Source organism: Opisthorchis viverrini, assembly GCF_000715545.1.
Source record: "Opisthorchis viverrini unplaced genomic scaffold opera_v5_113, whole genome shotgun sequence".
Lineage (NCBI taxonomy): Eukaryota > Metazoa > Platyhelminthes > Trematoda > Opisthorchiida > Opisthorchiidae > Opisthorchis > Opisthorchis viverrini.
The window spans coordinates 1,266,924-1,286,621 of record NW_008751767.1 but is presented as its reverse complement, the minus strand read 5'-3'; the positions used below and the strand labels follow the sequence as shown (position 1 = coordinate 1,286,621).

At 45.8% G+C, this 19,698-nt stretch overlaps 1 protein-coding gene across 1 annotated transcript in view; it reads right to left on the bottom strand.

The window, feature by feature from the left end:
• The window catches only part of T265_05738 (hypothetical protein), a gene marked incomplete at both ends in the record, with an annotated part of 44,447 nt that extends 32,636 nt beyond the window's left edge, over window positions 1–11,811 (bottom strand). Inside the window, 2 exons of the mRNA XM_009170811.1 lie at window positions 3,257–4,491; window positions 10,321–11,811. Coding sequence (XP_009169075.1) covers window positions 3,257–4,491; window positions 10,321–11,749 — 2,664 coding nt within the window. The remainder of the gene's footprint in view (window positions 1–3,256; window positions 4,492–10,320) is intronic.
• Between the last annotated feature and the right edge of the window lie 7,887 nt (window positions 11,812–19,698).

Here is a 19,698-nt window from a genome sequence, read left to right as displayed (position 1 = left end):
AAAGCTCATTTTGTGTTTTCGACGCAGTATGGTAGAGGAACTGCTTCCATCCGGTCTTCTGATAAAAAGACATTTCGTTTTGTGCGTAGAGTCCGTTTATACCAACAAGCTCAGAGGCATCTTGGAAGCGTATTAGTGCAGCTGCTTCATTGTTTTTCGCAATTCAGAAGCATGAGAGTAAAAAACCACAAAAAAGGGAATTTTATTGATCTGCTTGCAGTGGGTTGTTGTTGGCCTTCCGATATTTGATCATCGATTCGTCGCACAAGAGAACTGTAAAACGAGTACGTGGGAGTGTCTAATCTAGACGGCATGAGCTGCTTCCGCTGGTCACAGGATGAATTGAGTCGGCACTCGGGATTTCTTGAATTCGGAGGGCCATTAAACCAAAATGTGAGTTGAGTCGGCGCCGCAAGCATCACTCAACCAAATGACAGCCAATACCGTTCAAAGTAGGAAGGTTCCATCTGTTAATTCAGTCGACATCTCTCCTGAACCATATGTTGGCCAACCGCCGGAAGCTCATCCACTTCCGTTAGCATCGCTTTACATTTCCAGTGGATCAATGAGACCACATTTTATCGTTTACTTTATGTGTAGTATGTATTCCGGAGAAATGAATTCACCGTAGGCGCTCCTACGCACCTTCAAACTGGCTGCAGTTCTCAGCCAATCCCGATGGTGCACTCTCTTCTCCTTTTTTTCGTACGAGAAGTAATAAACAACCTGCGATGCTTGGTCGGGTGCATTACTTTGTGATGTAATCCGTTAATTGGCTCTTCACAAGGCCTTTCATTCGACCAACTGTCAGTTGACTGAAACACCGGACAACCTGTGGAATCCCGTGGAACAAACGACAATCTGATGAGAACACGGACCACAAAAACACAATCAGTACCCGGAAACGTAATGCACTTTCTCGATCGTCACCGTAACATACACCATACATCTTGTTTGTTTGCGTTCTGAAGTAAGTTTAGAAAAAGAGTCACGAATAGGTTCGCGTTGATGATCCTTCAAATTGATTATTTTAACGTGATAAGAGTTGCATTTCCCACGTAGCTGATGGAACACTTCACCGTCAATGCTAGCTGCGTTTTCTGGCTTTAATGACCACCGTTACCAGATTAGGATCATAGTTTCATGGGGGCTTAAAAACACAACACATGCGCTCACCCGGAACTGAGGTCTGGCGTCAGTTCACAGAGAACCCGTTTATCGTTTAGCCACACCGGCCGGCTGCTCAATACATTTCAATAATCACCCTCGAATATCAATTTGAAAAATCCAAGCGAATCCGATCGGACTAGGTGCGTGATCAGACGGAGGGATGTATAGAAGTTCAAACCACTTTCAAAGAGTCGGGCACACCAATCACATCGCTCAAGTGTGAACACGTTCGCCTGTTCACACGTGAAAATTCAGATGCGTCCAGCATTCGTTGGTGGAGTAGTGGTTACACGCTCGCCTCGCATGTCACATGTCCGGGGTTCAAATCCCATCACAGCCATTAGATATGCACTGCTGATGAGCTCTAATAAGAGCGAAACTCGAGTCCAGTGCTTCCCTTTAGTGTGGACTCACTGGAATAATTACGCCAGAGAAGGGACATGACCGTTCAAACGAGAGTAGTGTAACTATGATCACCTTCAGAGAATTTCATAGAATCACCCCAATTACCAGCCTTGGCCTTCAGAAAAGTTGTACTTTAACTGTCCGAACAACTTTCAGTAGTGTTCTCGAATTGAGTGAATTCCTCTCCCATTTAACTAAATAGTTTGATTTTAAGATGGAAACTGGGGTGGAATTGCAAGGTGTGGTCAGATCGGATTATCAGCTATGTCCACTTTCGCTCCTCATTTTCACAGCCGTTCCCCTCCTGTAACCTAACCGATATGTAAGGTGCGGATGGGCACAAGTGGTGGCATATACTAGGTCGTTTATTCTGTTCGAACCAGACAGTGCAACCGGACCACCAGTTGATCAACTGACAAGTCATCACGGAATAATGATCAATTATCGATCACACATCGATCGTATAATTCGAAAAAGCATGAGTGGTACACGAGTGTCTGCGTAAGCGTGCAGTCCCAATACACCTTCTCCCTGATCCGAAATGCTACGTGCGCACTAAACTGCTGAGTGGTAATGAAAGGCGTTCATTTGCTAATTAATTTGTTGTATTCAACTGAACCCCTGGTTTACCATAGTTTGGACAAAGACCACTTTGTTTTCAGCTCGGTTTCACAGAATCGATCGTTTGTAAATCTTTTCACCATTTGTGCCCAATTTTGTGGAAATTGATGGAGACTCGTGAAGTATTTGATGGGCCTCAAGCAGAACAGAACCCGTTGGTGTGTCCAGCGTCCTCATCAGTAGACGATTCAATCAAAACACGCCATAGCGGCAGAAGAAATAGCGTCTGGGAAGGAGAATATGACAACATATCGTGTTTTGTTCTTCTTCGGCGTTGTGCTGGACGGCACTATTTTGAAAGTCCATCGGGATTCGCACGGGAAAGAGCGGCTAAGCGTGGTCGACAAACCAAACTGGTACAACCAGGTGGGCAAACAGATTGCGCGAATAAACCAACACCCATCATTACAATCTGAGTCACTAATGTTCGCTCGAACTACAAGCAGGCCAGACCAATCTATGAAATCCCTGATTGGAGAGGAGTTGTAATTTTGACTGCAACGAATAGAAAGATATCTTTTTAATGTACTACTCGTAAGGTTGCTGAAAATCCGTCGACAGCCCACGACCGGTTTCGCCCTTTTTTGGGGCTGATCAGCTAGGCACAGTCCCCGGGTTTCCGTCAACCTTAAGTTCTGCTTGAAACCAAACTGCACGAAATTAGCGAATATACACTCATTTGCAAACTAATTTGGTTTTTCGAGAGTCTCATCTGGAACCCAGCTGAATCTCTCGTTTGTGATGTTTACAGGCAAGAAAGATAGTTCCAGAATGAAAATTGTGGTTGATCTAGGGAGGGAGATGGTCGTTGGAGGGGGGATTAATTACAACTAGCTCTTGGTAAACCTGAGCAGCTTACAGATGATACCTTGCTTCTTAAATCTCCAACTCAAATTGAAAATCTCCAGTGGATTAAAACTCAGGGGTCAAAAGGAGTTTTGGAGTGTTAACCATCAATAAGCAGTCGGGAAATTTGAGTGGTTCTCAAATTAAGTAATACTCAACATAAACTGAAGAGTGCGGAAAGAAAACTTTGTCCAATTGAGTGGACCGTACTTACTTCAACAAATACAGTCACTGTGGCTGTCGCCGATCTTTCCTGACCCGCCTCACTCCCTGTGTCACACGCGACCACATTGAACACATATACGGCTTGTTTCTCTCGATCTAACGACACACGTGTTCTCAGGTAGCCACTGGTGGAATGCACACTGAAAGTTTTACGCAGCTCCGGTTCTGAATCTGCGGCAAGTTGCAGACTAATCTGTGAATTTTGAACACCGGTAGTGGGGATATCGCTCGCACCGCGTTGACCAATGTCCGGATCGATAGCTGCAATTCTACCCACCAGCCAGTAAGGAGGCTTATTCTCTCTAACGTGGAACACATAGCTGCTCACGTATTCCACAGGAGCCGAGTGTGCCGCCGTATGGCTCGCTTCCTCATCATTTGTCACGTTGGCTTTGTAGAATACCGGTGGCCAATCATTCACATCGGTTATGCGGATTTCCACCTCAGCTGTTCCAGTCAAAGCAACCGATTCTTTTGCCTGATCCACAGCAAGCACGTTCAGACGAAACACGGCCACATTCTCCGCATCGAATGATTTGAGGGCGTACAAAACCCCGGTTTGTTCATCGATTCGGAAAAGGTCCTCAACGGTGGGTTTCTGTTCAATCAATGATGAACTACTGTAGGTGAAAGTATTTCGAATCGAACTATCTGTTCCGTGTAAAAATGTGTGATTTTCTGCCGTATTCGCCGGTGTAATCTCTAATCGATCAGGGGCTAATCGGTAGATAATATGAGCATTTTCACCGAGGTCATTGTCATGAGCAATCACTTTACCGACTCGATGGCCTACTGGCACCAAGGATCCGTTTGGGGTTCGTACTGGCAGTGTACTGTCTGAATCGGTATTCTCTGACAGTCTGAATCGATAGATGGACTTTGTGAAGGTAGGCACTTCGTCGTTGACATCCAATACGCGGATTCGAAGGGTTTGTTCATTGGAGTTCCCTACGGTGTCTAGACACTTTATCCGCACTTGCAACACAGGGGTACGCTCTCTGTCAGGTTGGATCAACAAAGTAAGCATGTAATCATTGTTCGAGTCATCATGCTCTCCAGTAGTGTAAGACAAATCAGCCAGGTTGATTGAACGCACGGGGACGAGGGAGAAGTTTGTAGTGTCTGTCAGCTGACACGAAACTTTGTCCTTGCCATTGAAGTCTGGGTCTCTGACTTGAATGTAGGCCAAGCGAACCGGTGCGACGGCATTTTCGGTTACAACACCTGAACGGAATGAGAGGGAAACAGTAGCTCAACTATTCAGAACAATCTGAAATTTAACTAACTTTGGTTGCGAAGATGCAACAAAGGTTAATTTTCAGTTCTGAACCCCATCAAACTGGCCGCCCAAAACATTGTCTGTACACATCCAGAAGAAATCTCTGGTCATACTTCCTGATGGACCTCTCCACCGAGAAATCACTTCAAGTAGTTTATGCCAGCCACTATACACTTTCGAAATACGGTTCTTAACATATTTCCGAACGAGTTCATAACGAGTTCTTTCAATGATCTTTCATGCCAATCAGACGAGGCGGAGTTCAAAGCCCAAGTGATCACCGACCAATCACGCGACAGAATTACAGACCAACCAACAGAATCACCGACCGGAACAACCAATCGCGATCTAAGATTAGTCCTGGCTAGCGGCACGCATATTAACATCCACGCACCAGTATTCAACGCACAACCATTGACTCACCGGTATGATCCACTCCTCTCCCTTACAACGCAATGATGATGTCATCTCAGTTGGTGATGAAGCGTATGCAATCAAATCGCTCAGCTCACAACTATCGTTTACATCAATCTGTTATATCTGCTGATTCGCCAATCTGTTGTATCTCTCCCTGCCTAGTGCCGGAAAAAGAATCATCGATAAGGAACACAACAGCTCATTTCAAATAAGCGAGCGCGAAAGTGTGAGTGCGTGTGAATGCAAAGGTTCAACGGCCCCACGCTATTTAAAAGACGCTTTCTGCGATTGATCCAGGCTGTTTGATAGGCGTTTAGTGAATACCCATCAACACTGATCGTGCTTTTATGAAATGCCTGAACGCCGATCACATTCGGTCGCGCTTCTGTGGCGTGCGTGACTCACCAACTAATGGTTGGATTCTTATATCCAAATGACTCTGATAAGTTGGGTAGTAAGCGAACTACACTGATTTGCATACCAATTCGGTTTTGAAACCCAAGTGGAACAAGGTTGAAAGAAACTCGGGGACTGTGCCCATTTGACGAGACCCAAGAAGGGCAAAACCGGTCGTGGGTTGTCGACGGATTTTCAGATCCTATTGTGTGCTCTCTACAGTGTGTTGATAAAGAACTTCCATTGTAGCTGGATGAATTCCAAAATATTCTGTGAGGAGGGGTGAGACTTTACATTCCGCTGGAAGCGAAATCCCCAGGCCTCAAGCAACCAGCGGCTTTCTCATGAATAGGTAGGATGAGTTATCGCGAACACCTATTCTTATAAAATGAAGAAAACAATGAATAATGTCGGGAATCGAGAAATAGTGAATCATTATTAGGTATTGGCTCACATCAACCGAATGAGACCACGCGCTTATCCAGGACAAAGTCATCAGTTAAATCCACTCAAGCTCAAACGAAAAGAATTCACTAATGTGATGGTTTATGACGTAAACTGTTTGAAATGACAGGTAACTAAAAATATCCGAGTCAGCGGCATGGGAAAGAACTAGAGGAGAACTCAGGCCCAGCTCATGGGACTTACGGCGGAAAAAAGTCCCACGTTTCAAAAATTCTGCTTTCGATTGAGGCACTTCGCCAACGGAGCAGCATTATGCTGGATAACGTGTCTTTTTTCCATCCAACAAATGTCTTTCAGCTGACCTAGACTCCACCACATCCAGCCATTCACGAAGTGTGCAACGGATATCACTTGAACACGTTTGAAAACGCGATCACGTGATACAAATCTGGGTAAATCTCTGGATAACTGGGTTCGAATGGTCGATTCAAGCAGGTGGAGCCCAAGGACCGTGGTTTGAAAGTACCTGGCCCGAATCAACGTGTTGTCTCTTCATGCCTACTTCGAGTGACCCATCCCAGTTTAGTTTAGGCTAAGTAGTGTGCTCCCTTGTTCCACAGACGGGGGGGGGGGTTCATCAGATGAAGTCATTTCATGCATCCCATCAGTCGAAACACACGGAGCGCCGTCATAAAACCGATATGCTCAGACATGAAACAGTAGCTCTACGGTGTATCCGAACATCAGTAATTTTAAAGTGCAATTGAGCTGGCTGCCCACCAGTTTTGGGAATATCAATGTAAATCTCTTGGTAAGTGATGCATGCCGCCAAGTACGAATATGCAAGTCAACGTCACGTGATTGGCAGCTAACACCGATCAGTGTACAAAAGTTTCGCCACCGTAAACTACAGTAGTTACATCGGTGTGATAAACAAAACGATCCCTGTCGTACGTATAAGAGTGTGGGCTATTTACAAAGTTTGGAATTCGTCTTCATTCTCGATTTTTTTCAATGTATTGCGGCCATGTGGACGGGACCTGACAGAGGCCCAAAGTTGTAATTAGGATAGTCAAGCAGTCGATAACCTTATTTCCGTCCGATGCGGTTGGATTCAGCTGAATCAAAGCCGAAACCTCATATATAGTCGGAAAATATGACAGCGTAGATCATTGTGATTAGCCACACCACACTCGTTTGAACGGTCGTGTTCCTGTTCTGGCGTAATTATTCAGGTGAGTCCACACCAAAGGGAAGCACTGGACTCGAGTTTCGCTCTTATTAGAGCTCATCAGCAGTGCATATCCCATGGCCGTGCCGGGATTTGAACCCCGGCTAGGAACAAAAGTACCTATCCCGCAATACCCCAAAATTGCAACCAAAAATCTGCCCAGTAGGTTTCAAGCGTGTGTCACGCTACCTATCTGGGAAGTCCTGACTGGCGGGTCAATCGATCGTCACAACCAGGACAGCTACTGGGTCCTCGTTCGATGAGTCGGGCACACCAAACATATCGCTCAAGTGTGGACACGTTCGCCTGTTCAGACGTGCTAATTCAGATGCGTCCAACGTGCGTTGGTGGAGTAGTGGTTACACGGTCGCCTCACATGTCAGATGTCCGGGATTCAAATCCCGGCACGGGCATTGGAAATGCGCTGCTGGTGAGCTCTAGTAGGAATGAAACTCGAGTCCAGTGCTTCCCTTTGATGTGGCTCACCGGAATAATTACCCCAGAACAAGAGCACGGCCGTTCAAACGAGTGGTGTGGCTATGAACGGAAAAAAGTACCTATCACGCAAAAACCCCAAAATTGCAACCATTGTGATTAGCTATGAAGTTCATAGTTGTACGCGAGCTGGGATACTCTCAGGACGCCCATACCTAAACATCAGGATGACTGGGGTACTCAACTGAAGCCTGATGGTAAGGCAGCGGGTCGATGCGAGCACACTATTATAGTAGTAAACGATTTTTGAAGAAAAAGTTGCGGCATCCGTTTCAACCCCCCATCTAAAAGGTCCAAGAGACTTCATCCAACAGACCTCCATCCACTGATCAACCCGATATGAGAAGCTCTGCAGATATCAGAGTGAAACTCTTCAGTATATAGCCCAGTGAGTCATGCAGGTACGATTAAGAGTGAGCAACCACCTCGAGGTACACAAAGCCTGAACTAAGAGATAAGCGGAGGGTGAGGGGGAGACTCGAAACCCGAACCCGCACTTATCGGGTAACCGTCTGAGCTGCCGAGGACACGCGTGGTCCGCTATGCTTACTTTATGGGATAACCAAATCCCCTTCCAGTTTCTAAGAAAAAATAAAACCATGACCTTTCTGGTAGCTGAACGATACAAGCGTCTAGCTTATTATGGAAACCAGATCCTTTAATCGCACAGACTGATATGACCTCTCATACATTGGTGTAACGGATGAGCTTGAAGCTTAGCTGCGTAAGCGAAGCGGACAGCAAACAACCTGATTAGCTCAGTTGGCCCAACACCGACAGCTATAGGTTCGCGGTTCGTTCGTAGACCTCTTGCTTCAAGACGTACGAGATTCCCATCTTTCTATCGAAGAAATATTTTGTCAATAACCTTCTTTTGGTCCACATCATCCTTATCACATGATTTGCTGCAAACTGCATACATGTTTTAAGATGTTTCTGTCAATTTTGCTCATAGATGGTTTTAAGATTGATGGAGGGTGGCTACGTAGGTTCGCATTTTTGAAAGAAGTAGTTCGTGGCGACGGTATGAACTTTTGGTTTGATGGGCGGTGGAAGACCTCTGCAATACCCTCAGATTTACACAGACCACTTGCATGTCGGATCTCTCGGTTCTCGTCTGAAAACAATGGCTGGTGGCTTTCATCAGAGATCGTCAGAAATCTGTCATTACCCATCTATTCATTTGTGAATGTTCCAGAAGATCCTCCGTGAACCTGGACAAGAAAAGCACGTGAAAACCGGTCCATATCACTTGATCGATAAGAGCCAGCTGGAACCACCAGTTTAATCAACTTATCACAAGATGCCTCGCTCGACCAACCCGGGAAAAATTTACGTTGTGCGACAAGCTGAAATCTCGTCAATCGCAATGCGAACAATGATCACTTTTACAGACATGAATGTCAGCGAGGGATAACCAGTGAACCAGTCACTACTGATCGATCAAGGTCAGACGCATTTTGAAAAAAAAACAGATCATATGTCTATGAGACTTGTGCGCCACTCTGTGTGGTCTGATTGTCCCGCCTGACTAGACAATATTTGCCACTCTTAAGTTTCACAATGGCAAAGTCTGTAGAATCACGTAAGACGAATAAGTGGTCAAAGGGAGAAGAACAAAAACTAAGCAGACGAGTCGTGACAGAGGAACACGTGACATAATGTGACTGACAGAACACAAAGTCGTTCTTCGACCTAATTGCCAGGGAGATCGTTTGCAAACGCAGACACAAAATAAACTAAAGGCACGTGCACCCCCGTAGCCGCTTAGTTCGACGCATTATCACAAACCAAGCGGAAAAAGTGCACAAAGTAGTGAGCAACTTCCCAGGACTGTATGAATCACTCAAACCGTAGGTCATCGTTTGAAATCTCGTTACGTAACATCAGCTAAGCCATGTTACTTAATCGTAGGTGCGAAAGTGTCCATGACAGGCTTCACTGTGATAGAATAAATGGATAAGTTCATTACTCCCCGTCTAAATAGCCTTCATGGTGCGGTTGTGGACCACAGTCCCTTCTTATTACCGTGAACCCTGGTCTGGATAGCCGATCGATAGCTTAGTGCGCTTGGCCAAACCAGGGTAAGTCAACGAACGTGCGAGCCAGCTGCTCTATCAATCACTGTCGCGTACAAGCGGGTAAAAAAGTGATACTAAGAATACAACTCATCTGTCAAGGGCGAGTGGGTAACAACCAATCAAATCTGTCTTAACGAAAACGGTTATTCCATTGGCTGTTATGTGGTCCCGTTACGTTCGGAGTGGGTTCTCCTAACAAACGAGAAGGTTGAAATAAAAGAACTAGCAAAAACGATTCCCATCCGACTACATCGACGCATCTTGGATCCCCAGAAAAGTCAAGCCCTGTTCGATCAGCAATGGATGCTAGGAGAGCACCAGTTGATATGCGGAAACAACCGTCGTGAAACTTGAAGGTTTTAACAAAAATTTTTACGGCATGCACCGGAAACGAACTGTGCTGTTCGGTTCCTAACCCACTGCGTTCGATGAGTGATTCAGTTGGCCAGCACTCACACGGGTGTTCTGCAAAACACCAGTCCAGTGACTGGGAATGCTGCCGATGGTTGCATACTCGTTCATCCGTCTTTTGAATATGTTCAAGATGAAACCGGTTGTACTCCTTGATTTCTGCATCAGACATCAAGGAGGGCAGTCCTCTGCTGAAGGAGGGCTGTTCCCGTCTTGTTTTACATCCCCAGGACGTTTCACCCACCATTTCGGGCATCATACACAAGGAACTTGAGAAAAACGACTGGGTTTTCGGACAAGCGAAAGAAACAACAAAAGCAACCAAGAAAGGGACTCACCCAAAACTCCATGGTTTGTGAGCTCTGGAGGGCCGAAAAAACGTGGATTGATGACCGGAGCCTCATCATTCTCATCAATGACCGGCACAACAACCGTCGCTTCGCCTTTCCGCTCGTACGGCGTAGGTGCCGAATCGACAGCCTGAACTCGAAATACAAACTGCTTACGCACCTGGTTTGTGTCTGCTGGAATTTGTATTGTCGTTGGACTGGACGGCATTGTTTCGTAGTCCAGCCACTGCCGGAGTGAAATTCGTCCGTCTGGATGGACGATAAAGTATTTGGTCGCCGCCGGATTCGGTAACATGAGATACCGCAACCGATTGTTCGCCGGGGACGCATCAGCATCTGCCGCAGACAAATTTAAAATCAACGTGCCTGGAACTGTCTTTTCTGATATAGCTCCACTTGGAGGGTAGAAAACTTCGTGTTCGAATACCGGAGATTCATCATTCACGTCGATAAGGTGGACCTTGACCAGTGCCGTCGAGGTGAGTGGCGGATTTCCAGAGTCTGAGGCTATCAGGTACATTTCGTACAAAGGCTGCTTTTCGAAATCCATATTGGTTGTGGAAACCAGTTCCAACGTCCCCGATGCTCCCTCTTCCAAAATAAATGGGAGTGGTTGTGTGGAGGCATCCGCGGAATGCAAATATTGATTGTCACCTGGCACCGGGCTGATTCGGTAGGTCACGCGGCCGTTCAGTCCAGCATCGGGGTCATGAGCCCCCGGTAGTTGAAGTCTTGCCTGCTGAGGCACATGGACATTTGGATTCCGAGGACTTTCCAAAACCTGAAGTTCAATTACTGGCAACTGTTGTTCTCGTCCGATACCTGTGGTCCGAACCAGTTGCGGCCACTGAGGACTATTGTCATTGATATCATCGATGCTGAGCGACAGCGTCAGCTTCTTCATCTCCGGCTGCCTTGAACCAGACGATAACGTAGCGATAATCTCCAACTTTTTCACACATTCCTCAGTTGGAGGCGAAATGTAACTGAATGAATTCGCATACTGTTGCCGATACGTGTTCGCATCGATCGTCAGGGAGGAAGAAGTCTTGTCTGGATACTTTGTGCACAGCGCTTCTCGGTCTATGCGACCGACAACCGTCAACTTGCCTGAATGTGGGTCCAGATGCAATGCGTTTGTGAGCCCACCTTGTGCACCAAGCAGTTGAAAACTCAAATCCAAATCGGAGCCTGGTTTGTAGGCGTCTTGGCCAAAGTTCAGAGCCCTCTGAAGAAACTCGGAAACCCCGTGGATCTCCGTTCCGTTGGGTGCTTCTTCCACAACTTGGAACACTTTAGCATTCTGGTCGGGTAGTCCAACATCGAATGGAAAGCTGGCCTGCTGCAGAAGACTGCCTGAGGCCTCTCGCTCCAATGCGGTCATTGTATAAACAAAGAGGAACAGTGTTCGTTCCATTGGACCATTTACGAGATCCACAAGTACGTGTGTTTGTTTATCTGCTCAGGAGTGAGCATTGGCTAAAAAAGGAACAGAGAATGTGTTCAGCATAAGGCTTGTGAAGCCACAGTTACACTGCTGGAAGTTCACACAGACAGACAGACAGACAGACAGACAGACAGACAGACAGACAGACAGACAGACAGACAGACAGACAGACAGACAGACAGACAGACAGACAGACAGACAGACAGACAGACAGACAGACAGACAGACAGACAGACAGACAGACAGACAGACAGACAGACAGACAGACAGACAGACAGACAGACAGACAGACAGACAGACAGACAGACAGACAGACAGACAGACAGACAGACAGACAGACAGACAGACAGACAGACAGACAGACAGACAGACAGACAGACAGACAGACAGACAGACAGACAGACAGACAGACAGACAGACAGACAGACAGACAGACAGACAGACAGACAGACAGACAGACAGACAGACAGACAGACAGACAGACAGACAGACAGACAGACAGACAGACAGACAGACAGACAGACAGACAGACAGACAGACAGACAGACAGACAGACAGACAGACAGACAGACAGACAGACAGACAGACAGACAGACAGACAGACAGACAGACAGACAGACAGACAGACAGACAGACAGACAGACAGACAGACAGACAGACAGACAGACAGACAGACAGACAGACAGACAGACAGACAGACAGACAGACAGACAGACAGACAGACAGACAGACAGACAGACAGACAGACAGACAGACAGACAGACACACGAAAGGCCGACATCGCTGCAGTGATGGTACGCTGTAAGACTATTCAGACCCCGGAATCGGACGGTCAACCCGCAGCTTACGTCTGTGGGCTGCTGTGAACAAATCGATTTGAAAGCAATGGCTTCTTCACCGAGATTCAAAGGAGTTGCATATGCCGGTCTCATTCTTTGGATTGATTATGTTCTGGCAGTTTAACGCTACTAATCGTCTGCTGCTATCGATGATGCTATCAGGTAGCCAAACTGTTCTACTCCTGTCAAGGATGCACTGTGGTGATCGCAAAGCAGCGGGTATATTGTGAAACCTTGTATACGCGACCGAATAAAACAGGAGATGCAGGTGATACGTGGAGTCTAGTGACGGTGATTCGGATGTTTAGACGTCGGACAGAGAGGAACAGACGGGAAAGTTCTTTTTTGGAGAACCAATGCACGGATGGCGCAAAGGGGAACCAGATGGCCCAAGTGGTTAGAGCGCGAATTTACTGACTGGAAGGTTCGTGGTTCGAACCCGACTTCTGTCTCTTGACTTCTCCTGTCTAGGCTTGGGCAAGCTGGCAGTATCCCAGTCCTCGTACTACCTCCGGGTTGCATGGCAGTTTGGCACCAAAAGGGTGCTACAACTGGACGATTGCGCAAATCGAACAGAAACGTAAACTAGCTCACCCAATCCGAACACACCCGAAAAATGGGACCTTTCCAGTCCTCATCCGATTGCTTCAAAGCCGGCCTCTACATCTGTGAAAACCAGGAATCCTGGTGTAACGGTGATACTACTTATGGGGGGCATGCAAGTAGTATGTTTTCTAGTAAATCCGCTTTGCGTCTCTTGAAAAGTGAGATCTATTACGGAATTTGTGGAGTTTCATTTGCATGCATCTGAGCAACAGTCAATGAATATCCAGGGAAGTTAGGGAAGACGGGTTCAAGGAGAAGATGGATGTTCAGTTTTTGTAAACAAGATGCACGAGAGTTTGCTCCCCTGTCCAATAGTCTGTAACTGTTCAGTTGGCATTTTCTAATAAATAACCCCGCAGCGATGGTATTCTTCCTTTCACTGGTGGTCGAGACATTCGAATTCGGTTATTCAATCCCTGCTTTTCTACTCGACGTACTTTGGCGCTGCTATCTGCGTGGGAGCAACTCCTTTTTTACAGGCAACTTGACGATAACATAACTTTGATCAAAAAACAGACTAATCAATAGTAACTACGGGAATCCAAACCGTTAAACACTGATCAGGACAAGTGGGTCACTGGATATATGGAGGTGGGGTAGAAACGAACAGAGTACTCTCAGTTTTGCAGCCATTGTCCGTTAGTCCGAGATTCCCGCATCTCTTCGGTTGGGACAGGTTGAACATGTTAGCATTCACAAGCGCAAAGTTCTGGCCTTTTGACTGCAAACGAGACAAGGGTTCAACATCCACGTTCCTATGGACCGACCTCATAGATAACTCTGGTGGCAAGGACACTGCCTTGGTTCTGGTGGGTGGGTCAAAGTCGCACTAATGGTGAGTCGACACAAGAAACTTTCCACTAGCCAACATGTTCGGACAAACGTCTGAACGCCTTATGTTTTGGCTTCACGGGTTCCTGAGGTATCGGATTTTAAATTCGGATCGATAGTCAATTAAGATAACCAGTGTGGTAATTAAATTTATTTATTCTTACCACAAGAAATTTCGCACTGCACTGGAGACTGTAGTCCCAGGCAGAATGAAATGGTAATCACATCGCTTGGATGAATGCACAGCACTTTCTGTACTTCAAGATATTCCTCGTAACGACTCCCTCTCTTCAATGCTCATTTGGCTTTGTGTAATCAAGTGTCGAGCTCCTCGTCCCTCTGTGGTACGAACATCTTCAAGGGGAGAATAATTCCACAAAATGAGTGGAACTTCCATCTGGTGAGCCGTTTTTAAGGGATGAGTGGCCCAGTATAATATCCAAGTCTGAGTTGATCACCTCGTAGCCGATTGGTTAACTGTTTAAACTACCAACTATCGAGGGTTCTCGGGTTCAAAAATCGTGAGTGGCGCGCACCGCTGATGATTCTCAATGAAGATGAAACAACTCTTCAGAGCTGCTCCACCTTTCCGCACAGATAACTCGAGTGGAAATTCTCAAATCTCCTCATCGTGCCGCCAACTTTCCCCCAGGTGTTTTTGAGACTGTGCTAACCAACAAAATCTGCTAGATAATTGAACCTCAGAATATTTGTTTTTGTTTTCATCGCCACGTCTTCAATCGGCACAAAGGTGTCAGAAGGGTTGGCAGAAGTCGGAAGTTTTGTGAGCAGGTTTATCGGAACAAAGCAATCTACGAAAGGAACTACTAAATTTTCATGTAAATGTCAGAGTGAGACAGATTAGCTCACCCATTGTTCGTTACGGAGTAACTGTGTTTATTGCAGGCGTTGGTGTGTGTATGAATAAAGTTGAATTAAATGACGGACGATAGACGTAGAACAGGTGCGCATGAATACATCCGAGGGGGGGACACAATGGGAAATTTATTGAATATTCCCTTTTTTTTAGCAGGAAATCACACATTTTGTCGTTTTGAGTCGAGTCCCCTGAAGGTGGATAATACAATACAATGAAGGTTTAGATTGAAATGCTCTGAAAAGTAGCTTTTCTACTGAGGGACGACTGGCCAACCCATCTACTAATTGATGAGAAAGTCTGAGTGGCTGGTCGAGGCAATCCGTACAACTCTTTATTGGCCAAATAGCCTTTGACCGATTTTTCGATACTCGACAAATCATGCCACATGACCTAACCGGAGTGATCCGATGATTTGCATCGATCAGGTAGCTTTTGTTTGGTTGATCCAGTTTTCTGGCAAATCGGCAAGCGTCTCCCAATCCTTTGAGGTGGTGATCATGTCTTTTGACACAAGTGGTTCGCAAAGAAATGAATGTATGACCACACGGGCCGGTAAGTTTTCTTACTCAGATTCATGTGAGGTAGTTAGCTACTTCTCAAGTTTTAGCCACGCCAAATTGAAGGTAGACTCTTAACCGATATGGCAAACCGCGCTTCAACTGTTCATCATCATCATCATCATCATCATCATCATCATCATCATCATCATCATCATCATCATCATCATCATCATAATCATCACCATCATCATCGCCATCATCATCATCATCGTCGTCATCATCGACAATGACACTTCGTTGCCATAGGATCATTTATTTGAATAAAGCCTCGCAATATTGTTTTGTATCTCCAGCCAAGCACAAGGAAGGCCACTGGGTCTTATCCTGGAGGGTGAGGAACATCTGAAGCACCCAAACTCCATCCTTCATTCCCGCTTACCATGTCAAATTTATCTGTTACTCTAGACTTGACACAGAAAACAGCGCTCTCCTGGTCACACGGAAACTCAACAGGCTTAACACACCAGGGGTCTTGACCCTCCGGGATACAGACCGAGTAGAATCATACTCATAAGACAGTTCACCCGGTATGTGTAAGACACAGACGATGTTTTGTCACCTATCTAACCCAGAACACGTCCTCTAAACTCTTCACTCTATCCACGAAAGTAGAAAGTTAATTGTGAAGCTAGGTGGAACAGTGTAGTCACAGTCGAAAGTACCCGAAACGACAGTTTCGGTCTTAGACGGATTACCGTAATACGACATCTCCGGTACTGCGATATCCAACTCCGCCATATGAGGCCCGTGTTCGAGGGGATTAAGCAGGGTGTTGATCAAATGGGACTGTGCTGACCACGACTTGACATCACTCCAGACTTTGTGCACTTTAATTCCCCTGCATCCGATGGGTTTCCAATGAACTATTCAGAAGTTTGAATCCGGTGCATGTATCAGGGTACATGCCCTAGACACGTGACATAGAATTGATCTAGAGAATGTGGAAATTTTAAAACGGGAACTGCGATTCACACCACAGTGGCTGAGAGCCGAGGCGGTGGAAATCACTAAGAATCACAGCGTGAACCCAATCGAGGGTGTGGAACTGGCTAGCGTATGGAAAGTGGTCTCTGATAAATTCTCATAAAGGAAACTACTCACGAGGCCGCTGAAGACTCTTCGACAACCCACGACCGGTTTCGCCCTTCCTCGGGCTCATCAGGTAGGCAAAGTCCCCGAGTTTCCGTCAACCTTATGTTCTACTTGAACCCAAAGTGATAAGCCGAGTTGACACGTGACTGTGTGTGGTCATCGATACAAGTAGAGTCATTAGCAAAAACAAGGGGAGTGGAAATCCCAACCCGACCAAATTTCACAGAATCCCTCTTCCTAGCACAACTATCGCAGCTCTAACTCATCCACACGGACGAACGGAAAGTGCAAACAACGTTCGAAAGGGATCATCACGTGAACTGAACCAGAAGAACGAGATCGTAAGCCGCACTCAAATTCACGTAGCTTTCCCCATCGACCAAACACTTGGTGACCCACCCTAACACAAAATCCGACAGAGATTTAGCTTGAATTAGCTGATTGGTTCTCCTGCCGCGTTAAATCTCGACCAACCTCTTAACCTAGTAATTTGGCCTGATGAAGCTTCTGTGTCAAAAGCGGAACTTTGCGCAGCAATAAATCTACCGATTGTGACCCAACTTTTCCAAAAATGATACACAGAACTTAGCGAATATACACCCATTTGCAAACTAATTTGGTTTTTCGAGAGACTTACCTGGAACCTAGCTGAATAACTCGTTTGTGATGTTTCAAGGCAACTGAATGTGCTGCACCAGGCCGCCTGAGAACATCACAAACGAGACATTCAGCTGGGTTCCAGGTGAGTCTCTCGAAAAACCAAATTAGTTCGCAAAAGAGTGTATATTCGCTAATTCCGTGCAATCTGGTTTCAAGTAGAACATAAGGTTGACGGAACCCCGGGAACTGCGCCTACCTGATGAGCCCCAAAAAGAGCGAAACCGATCGTGGGCTGTCGACGGATTTTCAGCAACCTTATGAGTAGTACATTACAAAGATAAACAGAAGTTCTTCAGGCTCGTCCTCTCTCCTATTTCCAAGTCCTCATCGACGTTGTCATGGAGTTCACACTCCAAGTATCTATGAACTTGGGTAGCTAACGAGAGGACAATGGACTGAGCAAATCGGTGTGCTGTTTCCCCACACAAAATACTCTAAGCAGGCTATCGGAGGCAGTCCGTGGTTCGACACACGTTTTGCGCCTTGTTACTTCGTATTTTCACCCTCTTGTACCACTCACAAATGGTAAAACGGGAGACCAGATTCCGTCGCTCCGTTTACGCATTTTAGCAGCTGTACTCACCATGACTGTTCCGAATCAGTTGAAAGGTGAGTACGGATACCACCAGAACACGATAAACGATCTCCAAGACGTCAGGAAAGCATTTCTTGGCCCCAAACATCTTCCGACTTTCACGGGCGCTTTCTCGGTTGGCTAGCTGCAGTTTGTACGTAAGAAAATGGAACGTGAATGAAGACAGCGAACAAAACTTGGCAAGTTAAGGTGATTTGCTACTCATGCTCAACCGTTTTTGGACTTTCGGAAAACATTGGAAGCGTTGAAACTCCTGCTGTAGGAGATTCACCCCTTTCTAGCTCGAGTCCGAATGATCCTCCTGGCACAAGACTGGGAACTCTACAGGGCGTGTCACGTAACCGATCCCAATGGAGCGCGTGCTGTTACGACTGACCTCGACCCCCTGGCTGAGGTTCGTAGTTTGATATGATGAGCAGATGTCTTCGGTCCAGTGGTCTCCTTCTTTTCTCCAGCGGTTCCTTTATTCCTACCCTTTCGTGAGAACTTCCCTACTCAGGGTTGAAGGTCGGTCAATGTCTGTAACTAATGTTTTTTGACAGATGTCTCACTTTCAGCTGAACAACCATCCTCCGTAAATAGTCTCCATACGCTCATGTTGAATGTTATACGCTGACCATTCGACTATGTATTGATCGATAGTAAACGGGCCTGAATGAGTCACACACTTCACAGGCCCGGTGCTATTGGTCGAGACAGTGACCTTGTCTTCCAGTTCAATTACCGGCGCAACAAAATCACTCACAAGCACTATCGGTCGCCCGAGTTAAACGGATTTGTACTTAGAAGGAACTCACATGATTACTTTCAATGCATAATTATGCATGCATTTGTTAATGGGATATCGGGAACAATCGCCTCGAATATCAACTCAGCTATGTGTCCTACATCGAGCACGCGTCGGGTTGCGAGCTTCCAGTGTGACCGAATGTTTATCAGGATGAAATGGTGCGGCTTTTCGTCAGTGTGATGAGCAGCTCGTGGCCGAACGGGTGAGAAACTCCCCACTGGAGTTTCGTCAGATGCTCACTGAAGATGATTGCCAGTAGGGATGAAACAGCTGCATAGTGCTTTTCAGATTCTCAGATTCCCTCTCTTACAGGGCGAAATCTTCAGCAAAGTCTGGCGCATCACGTAGTATAGTATAGCACAGCATAGTATATAGTATAGTATAGTATAGTATAGTATAGTATAGTATAGTATAGTATAGTATAGTATAGTATAGTATAGTATAGTATAGTATAGTATAGTATAGTATAGTATAGTATAGTATAGTATAGTATAGTATAGTATAGTATAGTATAGTATAGTATAGTATAGTATAGTACAGTGTAGTACGGTATTGTACAGTTAAAACTAGAGTACAGCACACTGTATTATGGTTTAAACTGTGGGGAATCGACTCGTATCACGTGTCCTAAACTATCCTTGCACGGAACAAAAAGTTTCTGAACTTATGCGAGCCATGAACAGGAAGTGCGATTCAAATGAGGGAAAAAGCGAAGCTCTTCCTTCCCCAGCTACGTGTGGATGGAAAATGCGAGCCTAACAGAAAATTTATTTCCATTTGAAAAACCAACGTTAATTAGCTCGGCTTGATTTGCACGAGTAATTTTGTAAAAACACCTGTCACAGTTGATTTATCCATACAACATATGCTATCCTTTTTTCGATATTTTACACACCATATTTCAATGTGTTGGTTGTAGCAAAGCAATTTGTCTGTTTTCGAGTGTGTGTGTGTGTGTGTGCAAGGGGGTTGAATTTACATGAACTTAGAGAAAAATTTGGAGTAGTAAAACACTAATTCTGACGCTAATATTTCATCAGCAGAATGATAAAAATAGATAGGATGA